Raw genomic sequence first — 21,790 nt, 5'->3', positions numbered from 1 at the left:
GGCGGGCACCACCCCTGTCCCGAGTTGGTCGGTTCTCGGCCCGTCTTTGCACGCCACAGGGAGGTGAGCGCAAGGCCCTCACACGCAACTGGTTACGTTAAAAATCCTCCTACGGGCAAAGGCAGGATGGAGTCAGGGGAAATCAGGCCACAGCTGCCGTACCCATCCTTGGCACCCTCCCAGCCTAACAACCGGGTCAAAGCGGGAAAGAGACCTCTAACCTGTAGCAGAGGCGCAGACAGCGAGGCAGTCGTGCCAAAATCGCTCTCACATGAAACCAGGAGCATCTGCACGACCCCGACCCCTGCTACCTGGGGACAGAACCACAGCAAGGCTTCTAACCACCTCTGCCTGCTGCTGGCACCGAGGGCCCCCCAGCTCTGCGCCCGAGGTACCACCCTCGGAGTGACGCCCTCCACCACCCCAAGACGGGCGGCTGCACCTCAGGCCGGACTGAATGTGCGGTGGGAAACCCCACCCCGGGCTCCAGGCATACAAGGTAAACTCAGGCAGTGAAAGAAGGAAACGAGAAGGGTTGTTTTATTGCTACAGTGCCTGAACAGAACTGTGACAGGGATGTGCGATGTTTGTATGTGTCGTACATGGGCGTGGGGAGGGGAGGGGGGGGGGAATAATCTATCTACAGGCAGGAGATAATTTAGAAACCAGTTCAAGGAGGAGGTAAGACAATCATGGTCAAACATAGCTATTTATTGTCTCTTATAAACAGCCTTTCGTTTCTTATTGAAAAAACCTAGAATTTAAATATTTTGTCCCATCACGTACAACAATCTGTATACATTATTTACAACTCTCAAATAAACATGTTGCAGATTTTCAGACATTCAACTTGGTTTGTGTTTTTTTTCTTTCTTTAATCAAAAGCTGTTTTCATGTAAAACTAAAATACCAATCAGTGACTACAAACTGAAGCGATATTGGCACAGTTAGCTTACAGTAAGGGTTCTCACCTTGCATTTTACACTGCATTTTCTCCCATATATTTTAAAGTTCTAAAAGAGGAGAGGAAAGGTTAGTGTTGCTTTCATAGTAACTTTTTTTTTTCCCCATTCAAAAATGACCTTTTTTTTTTTTATTGCATTCTTCTCTCTCTTCCACTGCACATCAAGGGATGTGCTTCCAGGTACCAAGCAACACAACCACAGCATACCCAAGTAGGAAAACAGCCATGAAAATAAGCGTTCCCTCCACGACACGTCTCTGAAAAATGTCAGAAGTTGCAAACGTACAAAAATAATGAGTATAGTTTAGTGGCTATAAAAATTAATTTCCCCTAAAAATACAATACTCTATGAACAATTTAGGGAATTGGTTCCTCAAACAAAAAAGTACTCTGATAATTACCTAGACTGTAATCTTAACCTGGCAAGAGGAACTTGTAAGAAAAGCAGAACAGAAAGGTTTAACACTTAGAATAACCAATGTTAGTCTCACCTTACAAGATAAGATAGCCAGGAGAAGATGACAGGCATCCAGGAAACTGCTAGTGGTTTTAGTAGTGCAGTTTGGAGGAAAAAGAAAAAAGACAATTCGCATCAGCAGCGAAGGAAACAAGGTTCAGAGTAACAGGGAATTTCTTTTGTGAAAGAAAAGCACAGGGTCTGTGTTCGTGCTGCAGCTTTTTAAACAGTCTAACTCAAAGGGGGTGGTTTATATACAGTAATACAGCACTCTGGCAGATAGGAAGGGGGGAGAGGGGAGCGAGAAAATTAACAGCTACCCAAAAAGGATGTGTTTCTGGTGAACCCGGGTCTGGGGACCCCAAGAGAAACGGCAAGGAATTCTCTGAAGGGTAAGTAAAAGTCCATAGCAGCAAATAGGTATCCTTACCTGTCAAGTGAGTGTCAGGGAGGCTGGGAGGGTGTTCAGTTCCTAAGTACTGAGTAAGGACAGCGCTCCTCTCTCTCTCTCAAAGTAAAAGCCGAAGTTCCAAGCATTGCATAGTAAGCAGTAAAAGAAACTCTATACTCGCAGGCGGGCCACCTGCCCCAAGAAACCTGTTTTCTCCATCTACCGCTCAGCTACCAGCAACAGCACAAAGTGGCTTGTTTTCTGTTTCCATTATTAACATGTAGCCCTGACTTGGATTTGAAAGGCCCTCAAAATCTACTTCTGCGAAGGTAATGTATCCGTGCCACCTAAACGGCGCCAACATTGGCAACGGGGGCAGAACCTGATGAACTCAGCAGGCGAGCCCCGGCCCGTCTTGAGGTAGATGACCTCCTGAGGTTACCACCCACATCACTGACACGGTCTGATATGCTGGCAGATGAAAATCACTACAAACCACAGAATTTAGGGACCCCATTACACTGGTGGCCCAGCCTGGCTTAACCTCCCCAACACCTTCCGCTCCCGATGACAACAAAGCCAAAAATTTTTTGTCTTCAAGAGTTCATGGCACATAACAGCGTCCTTTGGTAATGTGAGGTTTGTTTCTCTGGGTTTTGCTTGGGGGATAAAGGTGTGTGTGTCCCCCACCCCCAAAATGCACACTACTTCATCAACACATTCCCTCCATCCAGGTTCCATCTGTATGACATGGTGACTTTTGTTTGGCATTTTAACCTGCCCTTACTTCGAGAGTGTAAACACACAGCAACTTCTGGTCCCACATCTTTTTGAAGCAAAAAAACAATTAAAAGCTGCAAATATAAACAGCATAGGGATACTACATCCCAAACACTGCGTACATGTCTTTTTATGTTGCTATTTTCAAGTGTTGAATAATTAAACAATGTGTTCATACAGCTGTCAGGCAAATCATGATCTCCAAGCTTTTATTACGTGCCTAGAAATTATCCTGTAAAAGTGTTTTCTACTGCCAGATACAAGTACAAAAAAGCCCACACTTTCCGCCCAAGACTAGGGTTTTTATGTAATACATTCTAATTCTGATTGGCTGAACTGCAGCAGATGCTTCTGAATTTCTATAACTGGCTATTTTAAAAGCGATTTTTAGATGTGATGCCATGAGCTGAAGCATAGTTAAAAGGCTCCTCTCCGGTACGCATCATCAGCGCAGTGAGCATGCACCCCCTGCCTCCTGAGCGGCACTGACTGAGCTCAGCAAAGCCGTTCTCTTTGGAAAGTTTACAGGATTTCTAATATCAAACTGCATCCACAGCGCTTTTCACGCCTCTGTAGCTGGAAACGTTCAGTAAGTGCTCCTCAGTTAGAAGCACACATAAAAAGCTGTGTGCGTAACATCACGTTCTTACATTCAGCTTCCTGCATCACTGAAGTCTGTTTAAAATAGCCCAGTTCACATTTGGGAGCCAAGCTAAGCTGCTTTGGCAGCAGGGTGGATGCTGACCGCTCCTGTAACTCTGAAAAGATGACTGTCTTCTGTGTTACTCAGTCCTGAGAGCCCCTGAACCTGTCACCCAGAGCTATCATGGCCCTCCTACTGCTAAGGAAAACACAATGTAAAAGTCCTTTGCTTTTACATCCACACATTAAGAAAACACAGTAGCTCTCTCTGACCTAAAAATAGGTGAAATATAAGGATTATGGAAAAATACCACTTGTCCTTTGAGCAGATTCTAATAGGCAGTGATGCTGACCTGCAGAGGAGTCAAACACATGCTCTGTTTTTCTACACAGCACTCCATGGCTCCATTTCTAAATAGGCAGCAGTGAAACAGGTACACAATGCCTGTTTCTAGCTCAACATTAGGTCTTCTCAATTGTTCTCGAGAAGGGGGGGGAGGAGACAGAAGAGATGATAAAACAAATTAGCTAATTTACCTTCATCGAAGATAATTCTGCTTTCAAAATACCTTCAGACGCTTCTGACAGACATCATTTGAACTCAGAAGTAGTGATCCTAGCCTCCCAAATGAGTGTAGGTGTATTTCTGTGTTTAGATGTTTATTAGCTGGCTGTACTAATGGCCACGTACAAACTTTGCAGGCTGCTGCAGTGTTTTCCCCTTTACTCAGCAATTTCAGCCAAGGAAAGATGCCCAAAATATAAGATTAACTTTTCTGTCATGTGCTAATCTTGGTTTCTGCTGTAAACTTGAGGGGCTCAAGAGTCAGCCAAGTAATGCCTTGATGTTATTCAGGTCTAAAATTAGGGGTCTCGCAGAGTGACAGTCTAGTGAAGTCTGGCTGCATTAACCATCTAGGGCACCGTGTTTGGTAACGAGTGACGTCATGGGACAGCACACTGCAAAACTGAACACAGACTTCTTTGACTCCAAAATCCAACAGTTCTGACAAGATCTGTCAACAACCAAGGCAGCTAGCTGTATGGGCTCATGCACCGGGAAACCTGACTGAGATGGTTGCAGCAGGAATTTCCAAGGCATCATCTGTGGATCACTCCAAGGGTGAATTTCTCACAGACAATTCTCCTTTCTGGTTTGAGAAAGCACAAGGCTAGAGATGTGTGGGAGAAGGCCACATTTTGGTTAGGTTCTCTCAGAAGATGCATTTAGCAAATTACGAGCCACTGAACATTTGCCAGTATGTTTCTACTACTTGTCCCAGCTGCCTAGTTCCTTGGAGATGGGCTGTGCTTTTAAATGGGGGAGAACACCGTTATGCCAACATACAACCAAAGTGGTCAATGAAACTGTATTCCCTCCAAGCTACGTTTCCTACCACAGAAAAAACTGTCTGCCACAGAGCTCCTCCACAGAGCCAGGCTTCTTCCTTCTAACTTAGAAACCTCATTTCCCTAGTTGTTTTTCAAGCCAGATTTTTTTCTATTACCCCAGTGCATTTTTTAAACATTGAATATTTTCCCTAGCTGCATTTGTGCAAACAAACCATTGATTTGACAATCACAAACATGACTGACCCAAGTTGATGCTTCCCTGTGGGAAAAAAAAATAAATAAAAGCCACTCTGAAAGCCAAACCCAGTGGCAACAAGCATACAGCTACTTGCTAAGCAGAAGTTCTTTGTAATTTTGACAGCACCTTCTTTGTTTAGCCTTAGCAACTAGAACTTTGCCATCACTTTTCTTTGTAAGAAATACGTAGTTTTGAAAAAATCCTACATTAGTCTCTAAAAAAATAAGACAAATATTTGTATTAAAAGCTGGAGATCATTGATTTCAGTAAGTTATGGCTTTTTTTTAGTGTAAGCATATATATATATATTTCTAAAACAAGTATCAGTAAGTGTCCTGGGTGTTAGTTCATATTTTCTGTTTCCAGCAATGTTCAGTATTGTATGTGCTTTGCACCTCAGAAGTGAGTCTGCCAAGGCACTTAGAGAATGTAAGCAAGTCTTTTAGGGACTTCATGAGAATGGGCAACCACTGACATGATACAAGAACCCATCCACCAGCAGAGTCAATCCCCCAACCAAGCATGTTTCCTTTATAAACGCTCAGCACCTGCTAAAATTCCACAATGAGTAACAACAATCAGGAATAAAATAAAAAAAAAAAAGCTATTTGCTGCGTGTCACTAACAGATAAAAGATTTCCCCTAAGAAAAGCACAGAAAGTAGATCTTGGCTGCCATTAGTAACAGCACAGATTTTTGTTTTGTTTTTTTCTAACAAAAAAACCCAAACAAACAAAAAAACAAATTAACAAAAAACAAATACTACACGCTTGCTTAAAGAAACAAGTGACTTCAAGAAATGCTCTTCCTTTTATCTGTCCTTAGAAGTGAGTTTTTCAATCAGTTCTTGAAGTGGTGCAAGTTCTCTTCTATCAATAAGGTTGAATTCCTGTAGGAAGGAGAAAGACATTTATACAGAGTTTTACATGTGCAGCTTGGGTGACAAGTATTACTCCAACAGAATTTATGTGGGAGTATGCCCCTTGAGTCCAGGCTCAGCCACTACAGTGTGTTCTGCCTATCTCCCATCGTCTGAATAGCAGTGTTCAACCACTTTTACTCCAACTTAAAGTAAGTGTTCAAAGACACTCCTTTTTTATTAGGGGAGGGGGTAAAGTAGCTTCGAAGCAAGCACACATATCAATCTAGCTTCAGATGCTGTCCTCCCTCTCTTGTTAGGAATTACTGTTCTACTGATGTATTTGATAGGAAATGCTTTTCAGAGTCCAGTTTTGTGGTGAAAAAGTAGTTCGTTGAAATAATTTTCATTCCTTGAATGCTTCTAGCAGTAAACACACATAACAGTGGAGGTGTTGACTCTCCTACAAATATACCAGCTGTTAAGAAACTGAAGTGGCAGTACTTTGATATGATACTTTTTTCCAGAACATAACTGTAAGCATAATGCTCCTGCCACACTTACCTGAACAAAAAATATAAAGTGCTTGAAAGATGTGTTAAGGTGTGCTTCTTCCTGTAGCTGGATCACTGGATCAAAGTGCTGGTGATAAATATGAGCATAAACTCTGAAGAGACGCTTTAAAATTGTCTTTGCCACTGACATGAAATTCTTTGGGAATGGTACACCTAGAAATAAGAAGACAGATGGCTTATTTTTAAATGCCCGTGCCACATTCCTGTAATCTGAAAGCCATCATACCCCATCCTCTCTCTTGCACAACAAGGGCTGGTCTGTTTCACTCAGCAATTCCATCTGTAAATCCCACTACTTCGGCTAAAGCACAATGACTAGCTCGTCTGAAGGCCAGAAGGGACCGTCTTCCCTCCCCTCAGCAGACCAATGGCTCATCACCTTTTTCCAGGACAAACCTGACTACCTTGCTATGCTAAACCCTCCTACCTTCAGCTTCCAGCTACTTAACCTTGCTGTGTCTCGGTGTCATTCCCTGAAGAGCCTTCTCTGACCAAGAAGCTTCCTCCCTTTGGGTAGGATTCCAATACCCAAGCACAGGCACATAATGTGCTGACAGATGCCCTTTCAGTACCTGCCTGGTCTCCGAGCACCAATGCCGAAGAGGGTAAGTCTCCGTCAGGCTCCAAACCTCACCAATGGCTCTGTGCACGTGCCCCAGATACCACATGGTGCTCCAAGAGACACTAGATACCTTCGTGTAGGTAACTGAAACCACCCTTGCTATCAGCCATCAGTCGTACACTTCTCTTGGCTGAAGTGAAATCAGAACCAGACTCTCTTCCACATGGCTCGTGCCCAGCAGAGACTCCTGTTCCCATCCTGCTCATCATCATCCCTTAGCCAGAGGCTGCTGCTTTCTTAACTGCCTGCTGAAGTACTCCAAAACATGCTCCTTTCAGTCATTTCAGTGAAAATTACCCTGTACAGGTAACATCTGTTTCAACAGCAGACATTTGCCAGTGCACAAGTTTGATTATAATCAGTTAGGAAACAGCAACTGGCTACTGGGAGCAATAACCTCTTTAGTTGACACATCCGCAGGCTAAAAAAAGATATGTATCAACCATCTAAAAAGATTAAACCTGTTTAGCTTTTCATCAGGTAGCTGTCTTCCCAGTCAGATTAGTTCTTCTGCAGTCTTCGCAATTGCTGAAGCCCTTTCCAATGGCCAGAGGCCCAAGCTGGATTCTACAGGCCAATCATCATCTCACCAGCGCCTTAAAACCCTAGCAGTAAAATTTTCATGCTCCTACTTAAGCTTGCCCTGCTTGCAAGTACATCACATCTTCCCTGGCTGCTGCATGGCGTGGGTAGCTTGGATTTACTTGGTTACCCAGTGGGGCCTTTCAGACTCTTTCTGAATCGCTACCTTTCAAAAACACGTCCTATTAAAAGAAAAAAAAAAGTCTTCAGCAAAATATATGCTGCAGTTGAAGACAGATCAAATCCTGATTTAGTCTTTCGAAGACAACTTTGGTATTAACTGTAGCTCTTTAATATCATTCCTATTAGCAGCAGAGACCTACTGCAGCTCTGACCTTTGCCCTAAAACACTAAAACAGATGCCACGGTTCTCAAAGAAACTGTGCCAGCATCTGCTGTACAGGGAAGGTGTTGCTTGTTGTCACCTCTTCCCAAACTAACCAGCCTTCTCTGCCTATCGGCTTAACTGCAAATCAAACACCACTTGATTCTGACAGGTGGCCCTATTTCTCTGAAGAGGCCTACTGAAAGGGTGTCAAATGCTTCAGAAACTAATTGCTTTTATTTTTGTGAACAAGAGATCTCCCTTCCTTTTTCCACAATGGATCATAAACCCACGAGTAGTGGTGTACTGGAAAACTGCCAATTAGGAGCTTGAGAACAAACAGTCCTTCGTGCCTCTAGAAGCAGGGTTTTCTTCTTAGTGTTCCTAAAACTGGTGGTTCTTCATTACTTTCCTCCTGCTTTTCTGAATGAAACACCTTAAAAACTTGCATCTTCACTTGAAAAAGGAAAATAAAAAATAGAAATCATTAAACTAAGATCAAAGATACAGTTCAGATTCTTGGGAAGTAAGGCCTAGAAGTTGTTCTTCTGAGGACTGAGCATCTTTCCTGCATCAAAAAGCTGCCAGTTTGTACCAATTACTGATTATAAGATTTTGAAACCTCTGCCATATTTCTGAATTCAAAGTTGAAAAACACAGATTTGATCAACACAGTCAGATATTAAACAGTACTTCCTGCATTCAAAATTGTGGCAGATGTTTAATAGGATTATGAGCAAGTGGATCAGAGTCCACATACTGCCACATACATTTTATCTTAAGAGATAAAACTGCCTTTATATACACAATGTAATTTTTAAAAATTGTCCCACTCCAGTCAGTCATTTAGGAGACCTTTTAATGCTGTAAGATTTGGATATTCCAATACAACTGTAATCCAAATACACAGTTCAATTTTACTTATTTACTTTACCTATTTTAGAAGGAAATAGCGTTTCATCATCCAGCTGATCCTGGACCCATGTCATCAGGTAATCAATGTACTTTGGTGCAGAGCACTTAATTGGTTTCTTTATGTTTGTCCCATCCGCCCAGTGGTACTCATATCTGGGTTGGGACGACAACAACAAGACATTTCTTAACACAAATGAATCATTCATATCAAGGCCTGGAAGGCTGCTCTTCCTGCTCTGCTTTCTGCACTCCCACACCCTCCCACCTCCCTTCCTTGAAACTAAAGGTCCAAATGCTCCCGAATCATCTGCAGCTGCTCTCTTCCCCATCTCCCCGCTGCAATCCTGCTTTAGGCAAACTCTCTTCTCCCGTCTGTAAAGGCCTTCAAAAACATCACCCTGTATAGCACAACCTGCTCACCCTCAGCTGCAATGCTCCTGCTAAAATGCACGTGGCAGCCTGCGGTCTAACCTGCATCAAAAGATGCTGCTGAGTAGCTTTCCAAACCCTGAAAGACCAATAGCTACCTGCTCTTTTTAAAAGCTTTATTTGCACACACACACTCATCCAAAAAAAAAACCAAAAAGAGATGTGCCTGTTGAAGTGAAACATTAAAAAGTCACATATTCAACATTTGCAGCAGCTGCCAGCTGGACATATCTGACCCCTAAAGATTTACAGGATTTCTTTGTATTTGAAAATATTCTTACAGATTTCACATAGCTGAAGACCAAACTACATTAGCTGTTGCCAGAGACCCCAAATTATGACTGATGAGAGACATGGAATAGATTCAGAGGTGGGTTAGAGACCAAAGAATACTCTTAAAAGGAAGCTGGTATGAAGTGCTTTTCAGCTAATGGCTCAAAGAAAGCTGCTAAACTAAATAGTCCTCCTCAAAAAAACCCCCAAAAAACTCGTATCTGAAGGTCTAGTTGCTACCACGCAACACACAAATATTCAGAAAAATCTCTGCTTCCAGTCATACCACTGACCCACTCGATAGTTACAGGCCAATAATTGCCTTTTAGCTTAATTTTTCCATCTGTAGATACAGTGATATCGCACCTTTACAGACCACTGACATGCCTACAGAACAGTAGCACCTCTGCTCTTTTTATCCTTTTTCACTCCCAGAGCAAGTAACATGGACATTTACAGAGCACACTGAGTGAGTCAGTCTCAGTGTCATTCATGTTACAGTATCATTTCAACAGCAGGAATTTAAAAAGCCACGGAAAAAGTCTATTAAGCAGTGCCCATTTACATGGACAACCAAACACAAGTCCTTGTGAAATGAGGATGGAACAGATATTCTGACTGGCTCAGGGAGTGCAATGACCCAAACCCAGACCAAGCAGCAGGCAACTAAATCTTGGGGGCGTACAGCTAAAAACCCAAAACACGTTTAACACCAGGAGTTTGACAATACGGGCTCACACGTGAACCACGGTGTTTCTTTCTGTGACTTGCTGGGTGCAAATAGACATCTCTCAGTATTCCATGGCAATCTGGAACACTCCAGCAGTTTCTTCTTATCAGCACAGAGCTGTGCATAGCCCTCTCTTTTCTACAGCTGAACATGGCATCACCTCCACACTGGTTTTAAATCCACCTGCCTGGCTCAGCCAACCAGCACTGCCGCAGAACAGCTTTCTGTGAGGTGAGCCTGCTGCTGAGCCCAAAGCCACAAGGACTGCTGAGCTCTGCAGCTCTGAAATCCTCCCAGAACAACAAACCATCCATGATTCAGACTACCTGCAACACTCCTCTTTTAAAAATATCTGATTTAACAAGCAAACAAAATGTACAAGGACAGTGATGTCAGCTCAGTTACGCTGTTACAGGAAACATACCCACTTCAAGTTTTATCTCAGCTCTTTTTAAAAACAACTAGATGTTATTAATGGTTAATATTTCTTCTTTTCATAGAGGAAAGCGTCCTCAATCTGATTGTTATTACTTAGTACCACAGTGTTTTGGCTGCAACGACCACTGATTAAACTTTCCCCTGCTATCTCCAGTTAGACGACCTTCTCTAGTGGCCACACAATGCTATTTTAAAGATCACACACATCGTTTTATGCAAAGCTTAACTGTATCTGACAAATCTGGCTTCTAATTTTGTTTAACAAATTCAGTCAGAACAGTAACTGGGAGAACATTTCCACAATAAACAATTTTTAAGAGAGGTAACATGCTGGCCACATCAGTATAAAAAGATCCCATTTTTAGAATGGCAACAAACCAGAGGATCTGAAAGCATTTAAAAAGTGCATCTCAGAACACATGCAAGAATTCCATACATGCCAAATGCACCAAAGTGTGTCTGGATTTCTGAAAAATTAGTATTCCTCACCACCCAGTATTCCCACAATACCAAGACTTATGTCCTATTAATGTAGGCCAAATACCAACACTTAGCTGAGGTGCAAGGTTCAGCCTGGAGACAAACAGAGCAATACAACAAACTAAATTACACACTAAAAATCTCTTCCACGTAAAATATATCCATGAGAAGTTAATTCTGCAGGTTTTAGAGGAAGGAATGTGGTAGAATGACCCTTTAAGCAACACAGCTCTTAGAAAGAGGAGCTATATCCTGACAAAAACAGAGTTTCACAGAGAATCTGCAAGTATTTCAGCAAACACCCCATGCCCCATGCAGTGCATGTCATGGTCATGGTTGCTCCCATGCTGTCAAAAGGCTTGGCATTCGCAAAGGAGGGGGAAATGAAGTCTTCCAACAAGATTAAATATATCACTGAAAACAAGTAAGAATCTTAGTCCAGTTTCTTCAACCAAAAAAGAAAACCAACATGCACACATAAAAATTTCTATACATTCCAATCACAAATATTCCAGTCATTCCAGCTGCGGGAAACAAAGGGTAAAACCACATTTCTAGCTCAAGCTTGTGAGCAAACGCCTACACCTTTGGTAATAGACCCAAACTAACCTTATCCTAAGGACTGGTGGAATTCTCTCATACTAATAAATACAAATTATTTGCCACCTATAAACAGAAAACCCAGTTATACTTCTCACAAAAGAAAATATCCCTATGTTTATCCTCTACTGTGCAATTACATGTACATAGCCTAACAAAAGGCAAAAAATCCCAACAGAACAAAAATCAGCTTGAGTAAAATTAAAAGCTGTTACCTTGTCCCATAGCAATAAAACACAGCAGCTCAGTAGTGCCTTTAAAACATTCTCAGACATTTATCATCTCTACATCTCAGCAAAACTGTATTACATCAGGACTGCTGAAAAATATTTATTCTGTTCTGTCCTTCAGATATCAAATGACACAGGCACAGAGCAGAGCGTCACAAAAAGCAGAAGGATTGATACTGCTCAGAGACAACAGGCTATTTCAAGGACCTGATTACATGATTTATTTTTTTTGCTGCAGAAGGCAGCATGCAAACATTCAATTACACCGTATTAAGCCTGTGCAGGATTTATGGGTGCTGTCCACTGTGGAGAGCCCAGCTATTCCAATTCCAACAGCTGAAGACGGAAGCACTGCAGACCAAGAAACCTCAGGAAAATCACCAGCACATCACCTCCATTAAAAGTGAGCCTACTGTACTTACACAAATGCCTAAATAGGAATTTTAGAGCCCTGGTTCAGTCATCCACCTTTGAGAAATGCAGCAGCCACATCCCTCCTTTGTGCTTCTATTGAAGACTTACAACCAGAGAGCAAAATAAGGAAGAGTCCCCTCACCCAGAGGTGGTGAACAAAGACATTGTTTCTATGCAGCTTCTTACCCTGTTGCACTGGTGGCGATACTGCTACTGATCTAAGAGCAGCAAGTGATAACCAGCAAGGGTTTGTTCAGGTAACAAATAGTCGGTCTGTGCTGAAGTGAAGAGTAGAACATTATCCTGAACAATCAGATGCTTTAGCACAAATTAAACAGATAGTTATTTTTCAAATTGTTAGACAGTGAGTTGTGTGGCAGGAGAGGGAGATGCGTTCTTGATCTTCTTATCAATCCCTAACTAACTCAATGTTCTAACACCCTGACAGAAGGTAAGTCAGCAATCCTAACCAAGACAAGTCCAAACCAAATGAAAGCAATCCCACAGCACATGAAAATTTATCTGCCTCAGCTAAGCCCTGCTGTTTCAGGTTGATATCACAAAGAACCAGTGGGCTGGAAAAGCAGCAATACAGTCCCAAGCATTTGCTTATTAAAGGTAGCCTTCTGGAGAAGATAACACTCTTTACATTGAGAACATAACATCAAGAAACAGACACTAACATAGGTGACCTGTCTGTTGCCAGGTCCATTTGGTTTTCTCCTTTCTGAGAGATTTTAAGCACAGTACCAGACTGTGGACACAATCAACATTACACTTCTGCTCTAGCTACCCTCTTGCTTCAGCTGCCTGGTTTAATTCTTCCATAGACCGCTATAAATTTGTCAGTCATGCTATGAAAATGGTGACTGAGCCACACTGTGTTCTAAACAGCTACCTATCTATGCACACTAGCACCTTACAACCTTTTTTTAATACATGGACTACAGGCACTTTTCCAGTGGGAAAGCAAAAACGAGACTTCAGAGCCACAGAGTACCTGCTGCTTTTGATTCTCTCTAGCTACTCATGCTACAGCTGCCTAACCTGTTTCAAATGACCTCAAGCAAGTTGTTTCAGCTAACTTGTACTCTTTTGTCTGACATAGATGAGAACGCAATACTGGTGGCAGCTCAGCCACGGATGTGAGCAGCAGCCTTGAGCCCAGAAGCACTAATGAGCACCTAAGATTCAATGCCTCTGCAACTAATACAGCTTGAACCAGAAAAGAACAGAAAACAAATCAAAAAGCATGAAAAAAATCTGTAAATATCAGTGCCTTCATGCTGATGCTTTTTCCAGCAGTACTTCCTTGAAAAAAAATAATCATGCAGACCACCTTGTAAGCAAGAGGAAGACACACTCACTCCAACACTGTCTGTGCTCAGCTGCCAGGCTCACAAATTGCCTGTTCCTGTGCCTGTCCAGCTCCTCACACCCCCACACAAAACGTGATCCCTTCACAAAACCCATTCCTGAGAACAAAGTGGGGTCTGCAGAGTTTGAGAACTGCTTTGCCACGGACAAGATCACCTAATTAAAAACCTGGCAAAATGCATCTTCTAGCCTCTTGCATCTCTTTTCTATCCTGCATCTTAACTATTTGAGTATGACATACAGTTCTGTCAATGGTTATCACACTCTTTGGAGAGAAAGAAATTGTTTAGTCTGGCAACCAGTAAACTAAGCCTTTAATAATTAACCTCCACCCACAAATAACTGCTGCTCAGCACACAAACAATAAATCAAAGAAATGTTTTTATGCTTTTATTTAATAAATGAGAGTCTGTTCTGCCTGCCAAAGCACAAAGCAGACAACGGGCTGATGCTGCAGAAACTCAGCCCGAAGTTCTTTTGCATAAGGGTAAACTTATATTCCTTTTGCATTTTCACCCCTCCCCGCTTCGCAGCAGCAGCAGGTCTTTCTGCCCACACTGGTTTTGGCATTCACCTGCATCCATTTTTAGTTTAAAAACACAGCTTCCGAGCTTTTCTTGGTCTGCCTGGCTGCATTTGCCTTGCAGGGCTCCTGCCCTCCCCACAGCACCCCTGGTGCATGTCCTCAGCTCTCCACCACACTGGCTCACAACTACTGGCTTCAGACAGTAACAACAAATGTCGTTATAAAGGAAGAGGAAATGGTGGAGAGGATTGTTTTTCTTGTTTATTTAAGATTTTTCACTAATGAAGCAGAGCACTCCCTTGCCACTGGCTTAGCAACATGAATAGTTTCCTCTATAGTACACACTCATCTGCTGGAGAGCAAAGCAAAACCACAAAGGTGGGATGTCTGCACAAGAGCATAAGGAAGAATTGAAGCAGTGACACTGAACTGAGGAGCAAGGTAGAGGATTAATATCCAGACTATCCAGAACTGTAGCTGAGTTTATTTCTACAGTACCTACTCAAACGCCCAGAAGAAGGATTTTGCCAAGCCCTAACTAATCACTTGCACATATATTTAATTTAAGAAGCCCTCATTAACATTTCATGGAGGAAAAAGACTAGGAAAAAGTAGTTTTTATAAAAAACAGGTTACCTCCCAAGCTGAAGAAACCAAACCAACCCATCCTTTTTTTTGTTCCCCACTTCCTTAGCAAATATTCTATTTTTTTTCTCCCTCCACAGGTAACAAGAGAAGACATCCTTTGCACCAACACTATCAAGTTTTCAAACACAAAATCATCTCAAAAACTGCACATTCTCACCAATGTGTAAAAAATAATCTTACTTTGGGCCAGCAGACATCACAGGGCAGCTCTCTTCTGTGCAAAAGTCCGTAATGGTTCCATAAAGCATATTGATCTGGTTGAAGAAGTCGACAGCTGTAAAGCATTTAAACCATCAATTAACACTCTGCAATGTAACAGCAACACAAGCTTCTTACAGCCTCTACTGTAAAGCTCATGCTGCTGAAGAGGGTCCTGGAGTATTTTTCATTAAAAAAAAGGTCACTGTTATTGCTTTTTAAGATATATTATAAAGGAGATGTGGAACACTATCACCACCAAGTTTCTAGAACAGCCTCTGGCTAATACCTACTTAATTGTTTGCTGCAGCATAATCTTATTTTGAAAGAAAGGAAAGAGAAAGGCAAGTTATTCCTGTTCTCAAAGTCTGGTGCATTTTTATTAGAATCCCAAATTCCACTAGCAAGTCTGGAATAAAACAAACATTTAAGACAGCTGTCACTCATAAGGTGATGCTGACTTCCCTTGGGCTTTGTACTCCAGAAGACTACCTCTTCAAAAAATGTTTTATTGAACCTAGTACCAGTTTGGGTTGGAAGGGACCTTAAAGAGGGTCTAGTTCCATACCCTCCCATGGCCAGGGACACCATCCACTAGACCAAGCTCCCCAAAGCCCCATCCAACCTGGCCTTGAACACTGTCAGGGATCAAGGCACAGTCCCAGCTTTTCAGGGCAACCTGCTCCTCACTGTCCTCATAGTAAAGAATTTCTTCCTCCTATCTAATATAAATGTACTCTCTTTTAGTTATGTTACAATCAAACACTACATTGGGGGTTGGACCTGATGATCTCTCGAGGTCCCTTCCAACCCCTATGATTCTGTGATTCTACATGTGGGAGGTGGATACAGAAGGCCTGACACAGTAATAGTTACAGTGCCAAGCAACTATAGTTCCTTAGGTTATCAATTCATTACCACAAACCAATATTTAGTCCACAACACTTCCCCCCCAAACAAAACTCTAACTCTCTATCCTTAAGAGTTTTGTTTGTGATGGGTGTGGGGGGTGTTGGTGTGTGTGTTACAGCTTAAGTTTTGTTACATGGTTAAATTACTGAAATAAGAAGACCAAAAGTTAGCATATCTGAATATTGCCATAGATCTTACTGCTTGAAATAGTTGTTTCCTTGCTTACAAAGCTCCTTTTCAATAACCTAACAGCAGGTTCTGTTCTTAGGAACCATGGTCACTGTAATTGGTTTATAAAATCCATTTTATCTCCTTTCAATCTCTTGGGGAGCGCAGAACATTACTAAGGTATCAATTTATGTGGTTATCTTTTCAAAATGTCTTTCAGACAGCAGACATCACAAGTAAAAATTGAAAGGTCACCAGTATTAAGCACTCAGAAATAAAATTTTAAGTAGGCTGGGTTACATTCTTACAACTAAGTGTCTCCCTTAACCCATAACAGTTACTGTAAACTCTGTAAATTCTCCTTCAGGATTAATCCAAGTAATACCAGCATACAGGAATTTAAGACTTGTGGGACCTGCTTTGGTATTGGTTTTCATCCACTTTCATGCATATGTGATATTCAGCAAGCATACAAAAATTCAAATCCAATGCAGTGGTGTCCAACTCCTATTTAATTACAGTGCTCTACGAATTTGATCACTACACTGACACACCCTTACCCTGAAAGGGACAATATCCAATGTATCAATATATACAATGCCTAAGCACCCAACATGGCTTCTACTGCTAAGAGCATAGGGTGTGCCATCTTGGATGGCAGAAGCCTTTACTGCTAGACACTTGCTTATCCATTGTCAGGATGAGGAGTCAGTGTGCAATCTATCCAGACTCCACATCACTTCAAACTTACTTTGCTGCACTGCTACCTGTGTTATGCCAGCAATACAGTATGCCAGTAACAAACAGTTTCTGTATAGATACAGATTTCAGGAATACTCAAGCAAAACCCCCTATCAGCAGTGCTGACACTCTCATCATGTCACCAAATAGCCACGTGTTATTCAATTCAGCCTTCAGGTAACAAACCAAGCTCTTCATTCTGAGCCAGAAAGGAGAGGCTTTCTTGTCACCAGTCTCTGCAGTAGACAGACAGCCATGTCCCTTAACTTGAAACTTCAGTTTAAAAAAAGAAAAAGGGTTTTAAAAAAAAAGTTACCACTTGCAGCACTGGATAGTGTCATGCCATAAACCTGCAGGACACCATGGAATTGACACCAACAATACACTCCTCTCAATCTGGTGCCGTGCCAAAGAGAAGCCAGTGTATATTACTTAGTAGCCCAACGAATGCTGTATTCCTTGCTTAACTCCATTACAGACAGAGTTTTGCTGCAACAGAACAGGTAATGACATCCTACAAGTAAGCACTAGCAGATGCCACATACTGCTGAAGTAACTGATGGCTGAAGGAAAAGGGAGGGTTAAATACTGCAGCTTCCCTTACTGATTTTTCTTGCAGAGAATAAGCATCAAAGATTACACAAAATTAACAGCAGGAGGCTACAGCTACTGTTCAGCAGATGAAGAATACGAGCTACAACTGTGTCACACAACTTGCCAGCTGTATCAAAAACGGGAAGCAAATTAAAACTGCCATGGCATGGACCTAGCACAGCTCATCTCCAGCAACAAAGTCTGGGTTTTGGTTTGTTTTGTTTTCCTTGCACAGCAAAAGCAGAGAACAGCAAAGTGACATTGGGAAAGCTTGATTACAAAAGTTACAGAGGAGGAAAAGGAGGTCTCCTAAAGCTTGTTTGGGCGGGGAGAGGAGGCACTTAACACCGAAGGCAGCAAGACGTGGTTATATGCAGCCCTTGTTTCTTAAGTATACACAAGGACTGTAATTAAGTTTCCATTCCCTGCTCCCAGTAGAAACCACAGCCCAATATTTGCTTCAAGGCAGGCATGTTCAAAAAGCCCACACAGACTTCAACAAGATGACAGATTACTATGAATCCCGTGCTTTCAAGTCCCAAAAGGCCCTGGAGACACACCACCCATCCACCAAAGTCAGCAGTGTGTGACAAACAAGAAACATGCAAGAGCCTCCTTCCCAACACGTGTCAAGCGGTTCAGTGTCTCTGCATATTTTCATTTCTACCTTTACTCACTGTTCTTAAGTTTTGAGGGTTTAGATGAGTTTTTATAAGTGCTTTTCTGCTCCCAAAAGTGTACACTATCTGGTGTTCCCCTACAAAAACATGGGCAAGATGTAGTTCTGAAATGATTTTTTTAGTGCTTTCAAATCCAGGAGATTTCAACGAAACTCACAAGAAACTGGTTACACACCTCTCACCTTACTTTGTTCTAAGAACGGATTTTAAACATGTACACACGCATCAACTCAGGATGGCAAGGCGTCAGTAAGGCAGGCGAGAACATTTCTTCCTGCGCTCTCACTACTGTGAAGGGCAAAAGCAATGACATGAAGTCACACATTCTGTCCCTTACTAGATACCTCAATAGATAGAAGGGGCTCAGAGCCACCATTAAGTGGTACTAGGTGTGCTAGGGGGATGCTGTAAATGAAGGGAGCATCAGTTAATCCCTTCTAGACAAAACGCTAAACATTAAAAAACCCACTCAGCTGCAGGAGACACCAAAGAGGATGGTTTCATTACAGAATGCCACTGATACCAAGAGGCATCTCCCACTCTTTTGCAGAGTGCTTTTCTGCCTTCTGCCACCCAGCTAATTTAGCTGTTAAGTCATTTGGGAAATGAAATACACTGCTGCCACACAGGAAAGAAGAGACATGGAGTGGAGGAACCACCAAAAGGGAAAGATGCCAACAATATATGAAGCATCTTTAGTAATGCTTACTCACAAAAACAGGCTGGCTTTTTCTCTCACCAGTTTTGCAATACATCATGAATAAACTCTTACAAAGAATGGCGTCAGCAATTTCAACATTCCCTGGAAACAGTGGCAAGTCATATACCAGAGCCCTGCCTGGCTAATTAAGAACCAGAAGGTTGAAATCAGTGTGACAGTTTCACTTCCCAAACATGTCAAAGAGCAAGAAGAAACAGACAGAACCTCCTCAACAATTACAAGACATTTAATCTCAAGCATAGTTTATATTGCACTGCAGTGCACAATCAGCACCACACAATCACAGATGCACACCAAGCCAAAGACACAAAAGATGAGGAAATACCCGGATGGGCAACAGTCTGTGCAAGCCAAAACTCTGCACAGGCTACAGAGCACGATAGGACTTGGGTTAATGCAGTCTCTAAGAGCAGAAGGCAAGCAGCAAATTCATGCAGCAGGGAGAGGAAGGAGGAGGAAACATGGTCAAGCTCTCAGAAAACACTAATTTGGGGATCATTGTTTGGCCTCACCTAGCATGAAAGGAGAGGGGTAAGGGCAAACTGCCTCAGAGGAAGTTAAAGTGACGATGATGGAGAAACAAGAGGAAGGAACTAATTTCAGGAGAACTACAAAGATTGTTCTCTGGATTTGTTACAGACAAAGTGAAATGTCAGGCCATGCATGTGAACTGTAGTCTTTTAGACCTGGTCCCCATGCTTAACTAAAGGTTTTATGCTTAGCACACAGAGGGCTTCACTACACCACTGGCTTAACAGCCCTAGCTGAAGAAGAGCTAGATGAAACATATTCAGATGGCACTGACAGGCTACTTGCTAAAAACAGCAGTGACATTTCTACTTCAGCACTTCTTTGTGATCAAGAGCTCAGACTTTAACTACTAAGAACAAAAATTGTTTTGTTAACAGCAACATATTTTTGGCACAAGGAGATTTAGGAGTTTTTGTCTCAGTGAGTTGCTCCGCATCTCTCAGCTCTAAATGACATGACAGTCACCTCTCCCAACGGCAGCAGAGGGGTGCATGCAGGATACAAGAGCCTACCCAACCACAAAGGAGTATGCAGGTGTCCTCCCAGAGGTGTCAGACCACATTCAATGTGCCCCTTTCAAAAAAAAAAACCCAAAAAAGCGGTTAGCCAACTTACTGTTAACTGCAACCCATTCATTTAAGTCTTCACCCTCTGGAAGCATAACAGCCATCCGGAGGTTACCGCTTCCCAGCGTGGCTTCAGCATGCTTTAGCAGCTCGTACTGGTGAGACCCCTCTGGAATATTCTTCTTTGGTTTGAAGGTTTTGGAAGAGCGACTACCACTGTGAAAGGAAGAGGAAATATTTAGAGAACTTATGGGAAGAGATGGGAAAAAGGAGAGGACAATTCACGTGTAAGCACAGCATTAACATTAAATACTTTACCCACTCCCCTATTTTTGTGTCCAAAAAAAAAGGTTATTTAACAAAAACTGGGATGTGTACGTACTGGGTGCTGTGACCTGTTTTAAACTATTCAATTATTTTTCTGCTACTCAGCCTTCTCATCCGCTCGCCCTACTACTCTTAAGCCAGCCAAATAATTGGGAACACTCAGACTGTTTTCTCTCTCTCAGCAAATGGATCACAGACATGATGAGACCAAAAACACTTCCTTCCCCAGAATCTGGATGGCCACATATCAAGGCTGGCATTCCAGCCAAATAGAAACCTTCCTTACTCTGAGCAGTCCCAAAGCTTGTCCTGGTCATTGAAGATACTACTTATTTAACAGAAATAAATACAAGTGTTCTTTTCTAACATATGAAATGTCATCACAGCTGCCCAAGTGTAGTAAGGAAGTTGGGAAAGTTTGTTCAGTCTTCTGTCTTTTCAAATCAGGTACAAATGGGTTAAGTTATTCCTCAAAAACAAGCTGTTGTTATTTAGGAAAGCATACTTTCTGCAGGCCTACTTGGTTCAGAATATAACTTAGCTATCAACATAAAAATAACTCTTCCGGCATCTGGTATTGTTTAGGAACTTTGCTTTTAAAATACAATTGCTCAAAACCACACTAACACTTGAGCCCAAGAGTGAGACAATTCCACATTTTCCATAAACATTCTACGTCATTTTCCCCTGGTTTCAGAACATACAGACCTTTCCATCCACAGTTACGCAAAAAATAAGGATGACAATCTTTCCAGCTTTCACCTACATCCTTTCCTTACCCAGAATTTTGTTTGAAAAACACAGATTGACATAGGAAAAAAAACCTTCAGGCATTTAAATTTTCCTTGTTGGCAGTGAGTCTGGATGGCACGTTAGCCCCTAACATGTCAGAAACATGACATGTAAGCTTAAATATTTGTAGGAAAGTGTCAAATGAGCCAGTGTTTGTGAATATTTTAGTGTATGAGCCAAACAAAGATTTCTGTCAGAAACGGAAAACTGGGCTCTGAATTCCAATGAAATCAAGTTGAAAGATGGGGAAACCCACACAAAAGATTTTTCATTACAAACATTATCCAATTCCATTTCTTTTTATATAAAAGCTTGGCCAATTTTTTTTACCATCTCTCTACAGGACCAAACAGAAATTTTTGCTGGTGGGACATGTCCCCAGCTTACTAAGTATTTAAACTGCATGCACTGAACCTTCAAGGGCTGTAGCTTGTCTTTGGAGCAATGCCAGCGTAGCTACACTGTCGCGCAGAAGCACTCTAAGAAACTTAATTCTGTGCCCATATTCCCTACCACACCACACTACAGCCATCAACAGAAAATTCACCATGAAGATCTCTCATTTCTACAATCCTAAGCATGAACAGCTCTAGCAGAGACACAGTGCGCAGCAAAGTGTACCACAAAATTATTCTTTCCAAAATACGTAACAGCAGGTGATCCACAAAGTGTCGTTTACCAAGCAAAGGACAACACTGCCTAATCATTCACT

The 21,790-nt window shown here is 42.0% G+C and overlaps 1 protein-coding gene across 1 annotated transcript; it reads right to left on the bottom strand.

The window, feature by feature from the left end:
- Positions 1-5,259: 5,259 nt before the first annotated feature.
- Positions 5,260-21,452, bottom strand: MOB1B (MOB kinase activator 1B; the record flags this gene model as incomplete). The annotated part of the gene is made up of 6 exons (XM_084263249.1): positions 5,260-5,714; positions 6,249-6,412; positions 8,723-8,856; positions 15,029-15,122; positions 20,009-20,175; positions 21,409-21,452. 6 exons carry the CDS (start codon positions 21,450-21,452, stop codon positions 5,637-5,639), a joined length of 681 nt encoding a protein of 226 aa, XP_084119375.1. The 3' UTR covers positions 5,260-5,636.
- Between the last annotated feature and the right edge of the window lie 338 nt (positions 21,453-21,790).

The sequence above is a fragment of the Gallinula chloropus genome, assembly GCF_964237585.1.
Source record: "Gallinula chloropus genome assembly, chromosome: 4".
Classification (NCBI taxonomy): domain Eukaryota; kingdom Metazoa; phylum Chordata; class Aves; order Gruiformes; family Rallidae; genus Gallinula; species Gallinula chloropus.
This window is presented reverse-complemented; position numbering and strand designations above follow the sequence as displayed.